Genomic DNA, 15,948 nt, shown 5'->3' on the forward strand with positions numbered 1-15,948 from the left:
CGGGCCTCTCACCGTTGTGGTCTCCCCCGTTGCGGAGCACAGGCTCTGGATGCGCAGGCTCAGTGGTCATGGCTCACGGGCGCAGCCGCTCCGCGGCATGTGGGATCCTCCCGGACCGGGGCACGAACCCGCGTCCCCTGCATCGGCAGGCGGACTCTCAACCACCGTGCCACCAGGGAAGCCCCCTTCCCCAATTCCTTTAATGTTGACAGAACCTGCCTGGACTCCTCATGCTTAGACTCGCTGACTTGAAGGTTTCTTTGTTTTCCTGATTCTTCCTGCACAGCAAATTGATGATGATGATGAAGGTGATGATGGCCATGGTGACAACAGAGCCGCCCCTGACGGAGGGGCTGCTGGATCGCACTTACTTTCTGGGTGGCTGGTCTGGGTAACAGCCCTGGATGCTAAATATTACCATCTCCATTTTACAAATGAGAGAAGGGAGGCTCAGAGAGGTTCAGAGACTTGCTCGGGGTGACACAGAGACTTGTTCAGGTGGTGGAATGGGATCTAAACTCGGAATTTTCTAAAACCCTAATCCAATAAGATACATGCACCCCTATGTTCATAGCAGCACTATTTCACAGTAGCCAAGACATGGAAGCAACCTAAATGCCCATCAACACATGAATGGACAAAGAAGATGTGGTACCTATACACAATGGATCACTACTCATCCATAGAAAAGAAAGAAATGATGCCATTTGCAGCAACATGGATGCAACTAGACATTATCATACTAAAGGAAGTAAGTCAGAAAGAGAAAGACAAACACCATATGATATCACTTATATGTGGAATCTAAAATAGGACACAAATGAACCTATCTATGAAACAGAAACAGGCTCATGGACATAGAGAACAGACTGGTGGTTGCCCTGGAGGAGGGATGGAATGGGAGGCTGGGGTTAGCAGATGTAAGCTTTTATGTATAGGTTGGATAAACAACAAGGTCCAACTGTATAGCCCAGGGAACTATATTCGGTGTGCTATGATAAACCATAATGGAAAGGAATATTTTTAAAAAGAATGTATATATATATATGTATAACTGAGTCACTTTGCTGTACAGCAGAAATTAACACAACATTGTAAATCAACTGTACTTCCATAAAAAAATTAAAAAATAAATAAATCAATCCAGATTTGTCTAATTCCAAGGCTTGTGTTTTTCCCACACTGCCTCACTGCCCGGCCACCACATTTCCCTAATTCACGGGAAATTCCTGCATCCTTTGGTTGGCTCTAATTATAGTCTTTCTAAAAAGAAATGTGCTGGGCCTTATTCCTGGCACTGACTGCACCTCACCGGGAATGCCAGGCATCTTTAACATTTCATTTATTAATAAACACTTACGTAATCCTGCTGCTGTGTGCCAGACACTGGTTTGGGCAGTTTACACGTATTAACTCAATCTTTATAAGAATAAATGGTTATGGAAATAAATACTAGTTAAGCACTATTATTATTGCTCTCATCTTGTAGATAATGAAACTAAGGCACAGAGAAATTAAGTGACTGGCCCAAGGTCACACAGCCAGTAAATTTTGCAGAACCAGGAGTCACATCTATTGCCATGCAGTGTGACCCCCTTTCCTTCAGAGATTTGGACTTCTCATCCTAAGTTGTCTCCTGACTATCTTCTATGAGTGCTGAGATAGTTAGGGGAGGTCAGGGGCTTGGAGTGTCTCCAAAGAAAGGTCCTGGAAAAGCACAGATCTTTAACAAATATGTATCCTAAGACAAATATCATATGATAACACTTATATGTGGATTCTAATAAAACATGATACAAATGAACTTATTTACAAAACAGAAACCGAGTCACAGATCTCTAAATCGAACCTGTTGTTACCAAAGGGGAAACGTGAAACATGGGGGGAGTGATAAATTAGGAGATTGGGATTAACAGATACACATTACTGTATATAAAATAGATAACCAACAAGGACCTGCTGGATAGCACAGGGAACTCTACTCAATAATCTGTAATAACCTATATGGGAAACGAATCTGAAAAAGAAGATATATATATATATATATATATATATATATATAAATCTGATTCACTTTGCTGTACACCTGAAACTAACACAACATTGTAAGTCAACTATATTCCTGTAAAAATTAAAAAATATATATATGTATCCTAAGTGAAAGCTGGCACGGCCCAGCTGTAGTTCCTGGCGACTCTCTGTTTCCAAAAAGAGGCTCTTTTTTATTTCTAGTGTTTGGTAAGTGCTCACGGCCTCCAAGAAGGCTACTTCTTTTGAGATCGAAAATCAAATTTCTAAGTCTGGTCTTCATTTTCCTCTCAATAGCTTCCTCTCCCCCTCACTCCCTGTTATCTCAGCCAAGCTGCACAGGCTGGACCAGTGCAGGGGAGGGAGGAACTGACAGGGAGCATCTCTGAGGAGGAAGCCGTCAGCTGACCCCACCTGGGAAGCCACACCACACCAGGCCTCTTGGAGTCACTTGGTTTTGACAAGACGCTGAACCTCCCACCTTTCAGAAATTCTTGTGTGCTGACAGGCGATGTCCTGCAAACTCTTTGGGGTTATTGGTCATTCACATCTTTGTTACTGGCTTTTTCCCATCAGGTCTCATCAGGGACTTGACATGACCAAGGGCAGGATGGGAGACAGGTATAGAAAGTTAGAAAGAGAAACACAGTGAAAAACTCTCTGCTCTGCACTGGCTCAGAGAAGGTGCCCTAACAGTGCATAATGATAACCAGCAGACGCCAGCCCTCTACCATTCTCTTCTCAATAAACCTTTGACAATTTGCTTAACTGCGTTAACTCTCAGTTTCCACGTCTATAAATTAGGATTAATAACAGCAACGTCTCAGGGTTGTTACTAAGGATTAAACACCATAGTGTATGTAAAAGGCATAGTTCAAGGCCCATAACAAGAGCTCAAGAAATGTTAGCTATTATGATTATATAATAGACACCAGCTTAAATGCAATTTGCTATTTTTTAAATTTACTTTATTGAAGTATAGTTGATTTACAATGTTGTGTTAATTTCTGCTGTACAGCAAAGTGATTCAGTTATATATATATATATATATATATATATATATTCTTTTTCATATTCTTTTCCATTATGGTTTATCCCAGGATATTGAATATAGTTCCCTGTACTATACAGGAAGACCTTGTCATTTATCCATTCTATATGTAATAGGAAATTTGCTGTTTTATGTGAACCCCATTAAAAACTATGAATTCCATGTTGTATTTCTCACTTTACAGATTAAAATGTTTAAAAAACGATTTAGAGAGGCTAAAGTACTTCCCTGAGCCATGTAGCTAATAGTCAGAGGTGCAGAGTGGGACTCAAAGTCATGGTTTTATGCTTTCCAATGTCATGCTTATTACATTGCCTAGAGACAGTGTTAGCAATAATCTCTGTTTTGCCACCAAAACACAGGTATGCACAGTGCAACTTGTTCCTGAGCTTGAAGAAAGCAGTCTGTACAACTTTACAACAAAATCACCCAGTATAGTAGAATGACATTAGGGAGCTGAGGGTAGCCAGGCAGTTCAAGAAATGAATCGCCATGGGGCGTTTGCCAGCCTTTTCTCTGTTTGCAGAGACGAAGGCTTGAAGCTGAGGTGAAGAATCCAATAAGTGGTGGCTGAGCACCATCTGAAAGTGTGGAAGTCCTTACTACAATCCTCAATATCATATCCTACCAGTGGCATCAGCACGCTAAAAATAAAAAAGCGGGCTTCCCTGGTGGCGCAGTGGTTGAGAGTCCGCCTGCCGATGCAGGGGACGCGGGTTCGTGTCCCGGTCCGGGAGGATCCCACATGCCGTGGAGCGGCTGGGCCCGTGAGCCATGGCCGCTGAGCCTGCGCGTCCGGAGCCTGTGCTTCGCAGCGGGAGAGGCCACAACAGTGAGAGGCCCGCGTACCGCAAAAAACAACAAACAAACAAGCAAACAAAAAAATAAAAATAAGAAAGATATTTCCCAAGATTAATAAAAAGAAAGGAAGAGGCTGGGAGGGTGGTGGTTTCAGCATTGGGTTGGGAAGGGGAAATAGAAGACGACAGACATTTAAGTAGCAGCAAATGAACACCGTGTAATTTCCAACAGTCGATAATGTCACGCTGCAAGGTTGGTGATTCTGCTGAGATAATTGCCATTCCCCAGATTCCTGTCTTTACCAGAGAAAGAAATGATTGCTGTGCGGGAGAAATCATGCTGCCTCTTGCTTCTTGAAAAGTGGCAGTAATTAAAGAGGGACCAGGCTCGGAATCCACAAATCTTTCACCTATGCCTGGGGACTTTCAGGAATAGAGACAGCTCCCAGAGAAGGAGAAAACGTGACAAGCTCTACTCCACAGGCAGGGAGACTGGGATGCTCATGGTGTGATTCAGCCTTTAGAGCAAGTCTGGGTCTGAAAAATTATGACTTAACCCTATTGACCTCTCATGGTTTTTGGGTTTTTTTCCCCAGCTGCAAAGAGATTGTCCACTGGTGAGACCACCAAGCCTGGATTCTGCAGATCTGGGTTGGAAAGCAGGGTCTTGGGTTATTCGGTCTCTGCTCCTTATCTAGGGCAAATCTCCAAATGTTTGCTAACTGTAAATGAAAGGGTTTGCAGAGCCAACCGCTTAAGGTTCTTTCAGCTCTCAAAGTCCAATCCGAGGAGGTTCTTTGTTGCCTGGGAACCGTGTGGCAGGCAGAATAATTGTCCCTTAAAGATGCCCAGGTCCTCATCCTTGGAACCTGTGAACTTGTTACCACACATCTCAGAAGCGATTTTGCACATGTGACGTAAGTCAAGGATCACAAAATAGAAAAATTATCTTAGATGATATGGGTGAAGCTATCACAACCACAAAGGGCCTGAAAAGATGGAGGAAAGAGGCAGAAGAGCCACAGAAGACGTGACACAGGAAGCAGAGGTTGGAGTGATGCAGTCACCGGCTTTGATGTTGAAGGAAGGGGCCACGAGCCAAGGAGTGTAGGTGGCCTCGAGGATCTGGAAAAGGCAAGGCAACAGATCTTTCCCTAGAGCTTCCAGAAGGAAGCAGCCCTGCCGACACTTTGACTTAATCCCAGAGAGACCCATTTTCCACTTTTAACCTCCAGGATTCTAAGATAATAGATTTGTATTGTTTTAAGCCCCTAAGTTTGGGGTAGTTTGTTACAGCAGCCACAGGAAGGCCAGGGGCCAGAGATGAGGGTCACTAACTCCCACACCCACCACTGAGGGCATTTGTGATGCTCAGGCTAACCCCCAGGGGATCCTGTTTCACTTTCCACCAAACTCGAGACCATGGCTATATCATTGGAGCAACAAAGAGAAAGTTCACTAATACAGTGACCCCACTGGTCGCTACAGGCCACTAATGCAGATGATGGAGGACCTGTGCATGCATTTGTCAGCTGCCAGATTCCACAGGCTAGCTAACACGAACAATACTAATAGTTATCGAGGGCTTAATATTCTCCAGCCACTTCATACTTAGAAGAATTACAGAAGGGAGTTACTATTAGTGTCTTTATCGGACAGACGGAGACACTGAGGCCGAGAGAGGCTGAGTGTCATAATGAACAGGTGGTGTCGCTGAGCACTCTGCCCAGACCTACCTCAATCCGGATCCAAGCTCATATCCTGGAGAATGTACTTCCGGCCCCTGAATTCCTCATGCCTCACAGCAGCCAGTAAAGCCACCAGACCCTCAAGTGGGGCTTGTCCTCTAGGACAGTGGTCCTCAAATTTCGGTGGCCTCAGAATCGCCTGGAGGGCGCCTTAAAACACAGATTCTTGGGCTTCATCTCCCCATATTCTGATCCAGTAGGTCTGGGAGGGGCTTGGGAATTACATTTCTAATAATTACATTTCTGGTCCGCAGACCACACTTTGAGTGGCAAGCCTCTAGCCACCGCATCTCAGCCCCACCTCCAAGTCCAGGCACAGGGAAACTGGCCGAGCCCTAATCCTGTTCCACAACTAAAGCATCTTTTAATCAAATTAGAATAAAGAGGGTTTATTCTGAGAGAGACATTGAGAAAAATGGGTGCTGTCTGGCCTGTGTGAATTGTGTAGTAACCACAAGTTGTTTATTTTATTTTCCAGACTTAGAAGGCATAGTCCTTACGTAAGAGTAAAACTGTTTTACATTTGCTTAGCACTTTTAAAATAAAGTGCTTTTTTTCATATGCCTGGATACGTAACCTAAATTCATAAATATATCTTTACACCATGTGGGCAATAAACTAGCTCGACAAGGTATTGAATATAAAATACTCAAGAATGCCTTTTTTGATCCGAATGCCTAAGCAGAGAGTTATGAAATCAGAGTTGCAGTCGTTATTGAGGAAGTGGAAAGCCAAATTCAAATATCTCTAACCCTAACAACAAATGAAGCTCCCAGTTCACGATTTCAAAGTTAAAGGATTTTCACGTTACATCGGTGAACACCACGGTGAGATGGGTTGAGGAAGGAAAGATGGATGTGGGAAAAAGAGAGACTGAGATAAATAGTCCCAATGCATCCTTAACCCACCAGCCGGAGGGAGCGGAGACCCTCACTCGCCAGGGCTAGTCATCCCTTGAACCTCCCAGCCTTGTCCATCTGGGTCACTTTCCTTTCTAGTCTGGCCTCTGAAAATGCACTGGACCCATTAATGAATTTATTCCTGGATTATACTAGGGCAGGAGGAAGGGAGGGAGAGAGAAAGCCACGCTCCAGATGTGAGCCTTGTCTTGTGAATGGCTCTCCTTTTAATCCCTCTGAATGGGAAACTGAAGCAGCCTTCTGTGGTCTCACTCAGGATCTGGGTCAATTTCAGCAAAATCTCTCCTCTCCTCTAACCGTCAGCCTGGCTTCCTGCTTCCATCGCTTAACACAGCAAAGACATCTCTCCCCCACCAAACACCCCACAAACACAAACACATTTGTTTTGCACGTGTGTTTTGCTTGGCCCTACCTTTGCTGCTTCCAACAAAAAGGAAAGGAAGGTCATTTCCAGAAGTTCCTTCCCAAGGTGTTGGATTGAGGGGCAAGTGAGAAGGGAAGGGGTGAGGCTGGGGTGTTAAGGAAGAACAGCTGCTCCCCTCATTAAGATGTTTACCACCACAGATCCACGAGAGGAACATGTCTGGGAGAGAGGATGAGGTGAGAGAGGGCTTTACTGATTAATACTCTATTACTAATTACTGCATGATTACCTATCCTGAGACCTATTACTCAACAGTAATGACCATAAGATCACATACTTTGTAACATTCAGCAGTAAGACCCAGCCTATCCATGACTTATTAATTGAGTCTTCCTCTTAACTTTTTAAAAAATTATTTTGGTTTATTTTAACTATGCTGCCGGCTGTTTGTCTCTGCTTGGTCCAGCCTAAGAATTTCTGACCCCTCTCCCCCGTCTCCCAGCACCTGGGTGTTTCCTTAGAAAGACGTTGACCAAGGAGTCGCGGGGAGGTTGGAGAAAATAAGAAAACAAGTCTCCCCCAGTCTGGGTGTGACAGCTTCCCTTGCGGAGGAAACACTATGATGGTTTTGTTCAATTTCCTTTTTTAATGGAGAGGAGATGCAGGGTGATGGCGGTAATTTGAGATACCTGGTTTACCAGAGTGATGGGAAAAGGACAGGGCAAACAGCTCAGAGGACACTTCTCTTCCGTAAGAAATCCAAGGTCTCTCTGTAGTGCCCCGGGCTGGGCTGGTGGAGCCCTGCCAGAGTGCTAGGGTCGCTTTAGAGAGGGGGTCCCCACAGCAGAAGCTTCTTCCCCTTGAGAGGAAAGAGCAGAGGCTGAGCTGAGCCTGGGCCGACTGGGTAGCACCCTGGCTGGTTGGCAGGGTGCGTCTGTCCAGGCTCTTCCCTGGAAGCACATTTCTGATGAGGCTCCCTTGCCTATAACCCCCTCCAAAGCGGAGAGGCAAAAATCGAACTTTGACAGGAAAGACTAGTGACATAATTAGGACGGAATTTTATTTGTGCCCCTCCTGCCCCTTTAAATTTTATGCAACGGGGGAAGCTTTTCCCTTGACCTAGATAAAAATTCAGCGGATCTCCATGTTTTTTTGGTTCATTTTTATATAATAAACAGAGCTACACTACCTTTAGGTCTCAAACATGATCTTAATTTAGGAATGAAAGCGCCCAGTCCAATACATTAAATTGTTTCTATCCACAAAGTTTTTTTTTTATTTTTTACATTTTTATTGGAGTATAATTGCTTTACAATGGTGTGTTAGTTTCTGCTTTATAACAAAGTGAATCAGCTATACACAGACATATGTTTCCATATCTCCTCCCTCTTTTGTCTCCCTCCCTGCCACCCTCCCTATCCCCCCCCTCCAGGCGGTCACAAAGCACCGAGCTGATCTCCCTGTGCTATGCGGCTGCTTCCCACTAGCTATCTACCTTACGTTTGGTAGTGTATATATGTCCATGCCTCTCTCTCGCTTTGTCACAGCTCACCCTTCCCCCTCCCCACATCCTCAAGTTCATTCTCTAGTAGGTCTGTGTCTTTATTCCTGTCTTACCCCTAGGTTCTTCATGACATTTTTTTTCTTAAATTCCATATATATGGTTAGCATACGGTATTTTAACCCACAGAGTTGAGGCCGTTTGTGTAGTAATAGATAACGCAGTAATATATAACCTGAACAAAGGGCCGGAGCAGATATAATTCACGACTTCCCGTATCTGGCCGTCCAAACGAGTCTTCACATTGTCTGCTTAGGTCGCATCTCCACAACTACTGGGGGTGTTTAGCTAATCTCAGAAATCCTCTTTCAAGTCTTCTCTCTCTGCTTCCCCTGCCTCTCTGCTCCAGAGTTGAATTCCTTTCTCTTGGTTCAATTGCGCTCAACATGTCCTTATTGAAATTCACAATATGGCTACGGAACCAGGCTGGGTGTTGGAAAGTGAATCAGAGATGAGTGTGGTCCTTGATTTCAAGCTATCTGCATCTCTATTATCTATCTATCTACCTTCCTACCTACCATCTATATGTATAGATAGATAAATGGTGTAGTAGATGCTATCTATATATGGGCTAGATGGACAGATAGATAGATAACCGACAGACAGACGCACGCACACACACACAGAGAGAGAGAGAGAGAGAGAGAGACAAAGATAAAGATATATTCCAGTGAGAGTAGATGGGGAGAAGAGGCTAAAAGAAGCAATGGATGGATAAAATAGAGGATATTGGCACATATGCTCTACAGAGACATAAGCAAAGCATCTGAGTGTGGAGGAAAGGAGATATCAGTACATCCTGCCAGGGGGATCATGACCTAGCAAGCTCCTCGTGATCTGTTTTCCTCCGCCACTCTACCCCAATCTCACAGACCCTTCCCCAGCCCTCTGTGTCAGCTACATTCATTTTCTTTCTGTTCTTCCAACCAGCCCTGTCCCTTCCACCCCAGGGCCTTGGGACATACACTTCCCTCCACCTGGAATAGTTTTTCTTCCTTATCATCACCTCAGAAAGCTTCCTCGGGTCCTAGGTGGGGTCAGACGCCTCACTATTCTCACAGCACCCTATATTCTAGACTTACCCCTCACAACTGTAGTTAAACAACCAACATAAAATCAGAGGCTCAGAGAGTTTTCTTTCCCCAGAGGGAGTATGTGTGTCTTGGTCATCAGTATACTCCCAGACCCGGGAACAACATCTTGTATCAATACATGGTAGGTACTCAATGAATATTTTTGAAGGGATCAATAAAGATGGCATTTAAAATTCTCTTCCTCCTCCCTTCCCTTTCCTCTCTCTTCCAGCCCAGCTCTGCTTCCTTTCGATGCCTTACTTCTCATAATGTTCTTTCCTTTTGGTCTGCATACCTTGAGTCCCCTTGTGGTCTGCTAGGACTAGTCCCATGAATTGAGAGAAGATCGCTCATTTGTTTTCCCCTGGTTACCTCATTCTGGGAGATGTAACATAGGTGTTGCAAGTAATTCATTCAAAGGTATCGTTTGGAGTTTGTCTGAGAGGAGATGCTACTCAAATTGTGATGTGAGGACTGGAGCATTACCACCACAGGGGGAGCTTATCTGGGTCTAAACCCACCTGGGGGGTCAATCCTGCATTTAAACAAGACCCTCAGGTGATGATGCATGTCAAGCATCTCTGTAAAAGGGCTGAACTCCCAGGATGGGTTGGGCAGAGAAGAAAGCAGGTTTCAGCTAGGTGATGTGTAGCTATGTCCTCTGTAAAGAGAAGAGAAGGAGATGGAGTTAGGAGACAAAAGGTTTATTGGGAGGCAATAAAAGAACGATGAGAGAACCTGCAGAACTCAGCAGGGGACATCTTCAGACCAAGATGCTGTTCTGACACCTGTAAAAGGAAAGGGGAAGAGGAAGGGTTGGATGGGGAGAGTCTCAGGCAACAGAACCGGTCAGGTCCTTGTAACCCTGTTGTGCTCACTCATGGCCAGGGGCTCCCAGGGAGGATGATAATAGCCTCTGCAGAAAATCAGGCAGAGACAGGAGGTGATAGCAGCTGGGGGCTGTCAGCTAACTGCATTCCTTGAAGCTAAAAAGCAAGTTCTTTCTCTAAGGGTGATCCTGCAGTTATACCCCATGGCTGACACGTGTAACATCTGAAAGAAATTTGACAAGAAACCTATGAAAGCTAGTAAATGTCTGGAAAGCAGAGTTAAGAAAGTACCGCATTAAAGGCTTGACTTACATGCTCTTCTGGGAATATGTATGTTGTACTCTTATTCTTCAGGGAGCAGTCTCCCCAAGGCCGCTGGAAGACAAGGTCCAGGGAACTCTTTCCCTTAGGGAGCCCGGGGAGAGCCTTTGTGAACCAACAGGGCATCCCTGCATTTACAAGGTGCATGGCTCAGTGAACAAGACAAGGCCCATAGGTCTCTGAGACCATCTCCTATGAGCTCCACAGCCCCAGGCTCCCGAGGGGCAAACCTGGTCCAGACTGGCAGCCTCTGAGCCAGCCGGAGAAGAAGAAAAACCCAAAGGAGATGGAGCAGGGACAGCACAGGTCTGGGGAGGGACGTGCAAGGCCCTGCAGATAATCAGCGATGCTGCACACACTCATTTTCACTTTCACACGCCTTCCTCACTCATTCACGTCTGCAAGGACAGCCCACCGCACTTGCAGCGTTGCACACAATGAAAACATTTGCGTATGCCAAATGCACGTCCACCCTTGAGTTCACTTAAAAAAGCCACATGGACACACACTCCTCCGACCCTGACCCTGAGTCCACACCCTGCTATTCCAACCAACACTCGTGCACCCAGTACCAAGTTTCCAGAACACCCCCTGTGCACAGATGCATTCATGGACGAGAGGCTGTAAATCACATATAAAAACCCAGACATGCAAAAACACAGAGGTTTTAGGTTAACTTAAAACCAGAAAAAAAAAAAAAAAATCCAGAGGCTGTGCCTGTAACTGCCGGACATGTCCTGAAGGATATTTCTCTCTTGGCCATAGATGTGAAAATCCAGGGCTGGGGTGGGGTAGATAACCAGGTTCTCTAACCCAGAAGCACTTAGGTGTCATCTTAGCCATCCTCCTGCCTCCTGCAGGAAGGAACTAAAGCTGTTAGGCCAGATGATGGGGGCAGGGAGCATCTGTATCCTTGTATCAGAAAGGGGGTCACAGATTTCTACAGAGGACCGCGGTGGAGGGAACAGGGGTCCACACTCTGCTTGTGTGGGTTTAAATCTCAGCTTCGCCACTTTCTACCTGTGTGACCTCGAGCAAGTTAGTCAATCTCATTTTCCTCATCTGTAAAAATGAGGATAATAATATTAAGATTTGTGAAGTGCTGAGAATAGGCCTGGCACAGCAGAAGGGCAAAGTGAGTATTGGTTTTTATTCTACTCCTGAGAATTCTCCAGCCCTGGGGACTCCACAAGCTCCCGGGCACCCTCTCCTTAAGCAGCGCCACCCTCTTCCCTACCCAAACCTCCCTGCGGACCCCAGCTCCCAGCTTCACCAGGCTAAACGGCTCTCACCAGAATCTCTTTCTCCCTCCACCCCTTCCCTGTCTATGGTTTCTACAAATGAGCTATGTGGAGAGAGCAGAGAGGTTGTGTGTTGCAGGAATATGAAGGCAGACAGCAAATCACCAGACTCACTGCCTGCCTGGGGCTGCCCCGCTGACCACCGCTGTCTGTGCTGGGAATCAGGGCTTTCCCAAGGCTAAGGGCAGGGAGATGCTGTACATTTTCAGTCAGTTACCTTTTGACGAAAATGTATGTAGGGAGATGGGAAGAGAGATGCTTCTCCATTGGCCTGGAGATATACACATACACGTAAATATTTTTCAAGGCCCATAGCTCTGCCCCGCCCCCTCCTGTTTGTAATTCTTCCTAAAGAAGAGAGAACCCTCATTCCTCCAAAGGAGAAATGTAAAAAGGACTGTCTTCTCTCATACTCCGACTCATCTCGAAGTCTCATCCCTCCAATCCAAGACAATTCACTTCCCCTAGAGTCCACTCGGCGTCCAGCGGGTGCCCAGGTGAACTGAAATCCAGAGCTTTTCTCATCTGGTTGCCCTGGGAGTTTCAGCGCGCTCTCGGTACAACCTGTCCCCCCATCCTCTCCACTCCCTCCCCTCACCCTCCCTCCCTCCCTCCCTTCCCAGCCTTCCTCCCAGGCTGCGCCCAGCTCAGCCCCTCCCTCCCTTGCCGGGGGCCCCAGCTGCGCCCTCCGGGGAGACACCCGCGGCCTCCGGGCCCCGAGGGGAGGCGCGGGGAGGAGGGGAGGGCAGGAGGCGGGGAACTGCGCGGGGTGGAGGCCAAGCCTGGCGGCTGGAGGTTGCATCTGCTGGAAGGTGGCTTTTGGCTGCTTGGTAACGGGCTGCCAGAGTCGAGAGAGGCAGAGAGCAGGGCAGCGGCTTCCTGACGTCAGGACCGAACGAGGAGAACGCGCCAGCCCCCCAGCCCGCCCCACAGCTGGGCCGGCCGCTGGTGGGAGAGGAGCCCGGCGCGGGGCGCCCAGCAGGGTGAGAGGGGGCGCCGGAGCCGGTCCGCAGGGGCGCAGCATGCCCCCCGCCCCCGGGCCATGGAGATCGCTCTGGTGCCCCCGGAGAACGGCGGTGCCATGACCGTCAGGGGAGGAGAGGAGGTCCGGACCACAGGGGGAGAGCTCCGCTGCTCCCCGACGGCTGCGCTCAGCGATGGACTCAAGGAGCCAGCGCCAAGGGACCGCGGCAGCGCCGAGAGGGGCGCGGACCCGGGAGGCCGGCCGGTGCCACCGGTGCCCCAGGAGCTGCCCCGAGCTAGACGGCTGCCTCCGGAGGACGAGGAGGGACAAGGCGACCCCGCTCTGGGCGTGGCGGAGGACCAGGTGCTGGGCTCGGGGTCCCTCCATCACCAGCGCATCCTCATCAACATCTCCGGGCTGCGCTTCGAGACGCAGCTGGGCACCCTGGCGCAGTTCCCCGACACGCTCCTGGGAGACCCCGCCAAGCGCCTGCGCTACTTTGACCCCCTGAGGAACGAGTACTTCTTCGACCGCAACCGGCCCAGCTTCGACGGCATCCTCTACTACTACCAGTCGGGGGGCCGGCTGCGGAGGCCGGTCAACGTCTCCCTGGACGTGTTCACAGATGAGATCCGCTTCTACCAGTTGGGGGACGAGGCCATGGAGCGCTTCCGAGAGGACGAGGGCTTCATCAAGGAGGAGGAGAAGCCCCTGCCCCGCAACGAGTTCCAGCGCCAAGTGTGGCTGATTTTCGAGTACCCCGAGAGCTCGGGTTCCGCACGGGGCATCGCCATCGTCTCGGTCCTGGTCATCCTCATCTCCATCATCACATTCTGCTTGGAGACCCTGCCTGAGTTCAGGGATGAACGGGAGCTGCTGCGCCATCCCCCGGTGCCCCACCAGCCCCCTGAGCCCCACAGGGGGGCCAATGGCAGCGGGGAGGCAGCGCCTCCCTCTGGCCCGACGGCGGCACCTGTCCTGCCCAGGACCCTGGCTGACCCCTTCTTCATCGTGGAGACCACGTGTGTCATCTGGTTCACCTTCGAGCTGCTGGTGCGCTTCTTCGCCTGCCCCAGCAAGGCCGAGTTCTCGCGAAACATCATGAACATCATTGACGTGGTGGCCATCTTCCCCTACTTCATCACCCTGGGCACCGAGCTGGTGCAGCAGCAGCCGGGGGGAGGCGGCAGCCAGAACGGGCAGCAGGCCATGTCCCTGGCCATCCTCCGAGTGATCCGCCTGGTCCGGGTGTTCCGCATCTTCAAGCTGTCCCGTCACTCCAAGGGGCTGCAGATCCTGGGCAAGACCCTGCAGGCGTCCATGCGGGAGCTGGGTCTGCTCATCTTCTTCCTGTTCATCGGAGTCATCCTCTTCTCCAGCGCCGTCTACTTCGCAGAGGCCGACAACCAGGAGACCCACTTCTCCAGCATCCCGGATGCCTTCTGGTGGGCAGTCGTCACCATGACCACGGTGGGCTACGGGGACATGAGGCCTGTCACCGTGGGGGGCAAGATCGTGGGCTCGCTGTGTGCCATCGCCGGGGTCCTCACCATCGCCCTGCCCGTGCCCGTCATCGTCTCCAACTTCAACTACTTCTACCACCGGGAGACGGACCACGACGAGCAGGCAGCCCTTAAGGAAGAGCAGAGCAGCCAGAGCACGGGGGCAGGAGCGGCCGGCGGGGGCCAGCGGAAGGCCAGCTGGAGCAAGGCGTCCCTCTGCAAGGGTGCGGGGCCCCTGGAGAATGCGGACGGATCTCGAAGGGGCAGCTGCCCCCTGGAGAAGTGTAACCTCAAGGCCAAGAGCAATGTGGATTTGCGGAGATCCCTGTACGCCCTCTGCCTGGACACCAGCCGGGAAACGGATCTGTAAGGGAGGCCCAGGCAGACAGCTGGCCGTGGCCCGGGGACAGCGGAGGCCTCCTGACCCTGGGGATCTACTTTACGCCGCAGAGCGTTTCAAGCCCACACCGTAACCTACGTCTGTCCCCCTTCTTCCCCTGCTCCCCTTCTGCCTCCCCACCGCCACCTTGATCCCCTCATTTTCCCCCTTCTTTCCATGACACGAATGGTCGCCTATTTTTAAAAAGTACCACATTCCGTGACGCAGGAGCTGTTGAAATGGTGAGCACTGTGAGATGGATGTATTTGTCGCCAGTGTCCTATACCCAGCAGCGGGATAACCCAAACAGAAATGACTGTAAATAGCCCAGGTCCCCAGAGATTTTGTAACCCACCCCCCAACCAATATCCCTGCGTTCCAAATTTGCTTTACATATGATTATATTTGTGTATAGGGGAAAATATTTTTTTTATGGCTGGCGAGTGGAGTTTTGTACAGTAGTTCAGATGGAGATATTTTGGATATATTTTCAAGACATATGTTGTATTTATGGAAGAGAAGGTTATTGTGATGTTGTCCTGTGATACTTATATTAGAGCCAGAGACCCTGGTCCGGTTTTTCTGGCTCCTGTGTCTGCAAGCCTCTCTCTTTCTTGAGATGTAGTGCCGGTGCTTTGTGTCTAGGGCAGGGAATGCTCTGGAAGAAAGGCAAGTCTAACTTTTCCTGTGCGCCTTAAACAATGCTTGCAACTTTCTTCAAAAAGCATTTTAATGATGTTGGAGGAAGACTTCTGATAATTCATTCTCTTGATTTTCATCCCAGGAAATAAAATATTACTTAGTTGAGGCAAGTGTTAGTTTTTCTACAGCTGATGTATCTTTGGAAATTAAAAAAAAAAAAGTCTGTCCCTTGCTGTTTCTGGTTCTGGAGTCAGAGCAAACCCCGCCTTGACTGGGGCAGAAAACTTGGAAAGCTCATGATTTGATCATCAACAACTCTTTGCTGAGCACTGCCCCTCCCCCCCCACCACCCCGTACCTTGAAGATAGAGGGGTGAATTCTGTTTGTCTCAGGTTTTCAGGACACAGGCACGCCTGGCTGGCCTTAGATCCAGCCATCAGCATGGAGTGTGGATGGAGCAGAAA

At 48.8% G+C, this 15,948-nt stretch overlaps 1 protein-coding gene across 1 annotated transcript; it reads left to right on the forward strand.

Moving 5' to 3' along the window:
- Nucleotides 1-12,489: 12,489 nt before the first annotated feature.
- KCNA5 (potassium voltage-gated channel subfamily A member 5) lies at nt 12,490-15,646 on the forward strand. The gene has a single exon (XM_004279023.3). The coding sequence runs from the start codon at nt 13,040-13,042 to the stop codon at nt 14,831-14,833; it is 1,794 nt and encodes a 597-aa protein (XP_004279071.1). The 5' UTR covers nt 12,490-13,039; the 3' UTR covers nt 14,834-15,646.
- Nucleotides 15,647-15,948: the final 302 nt, after the last annotated feature.

The sequence above is a fragment of the Orcinus orca genome, chromosome 11, assembly GCF_937001465.1.
Source record: "Orcinus orca chromosome 11, mOrcOrc1.1, whole genome shotgun sequence".
Taxonomy (NCBI): Eukaryota; Metazoa; Chordata; class Mammalia; order Artiodactyla; family Delphinidae; genus Orcinus; species Orcinus orca.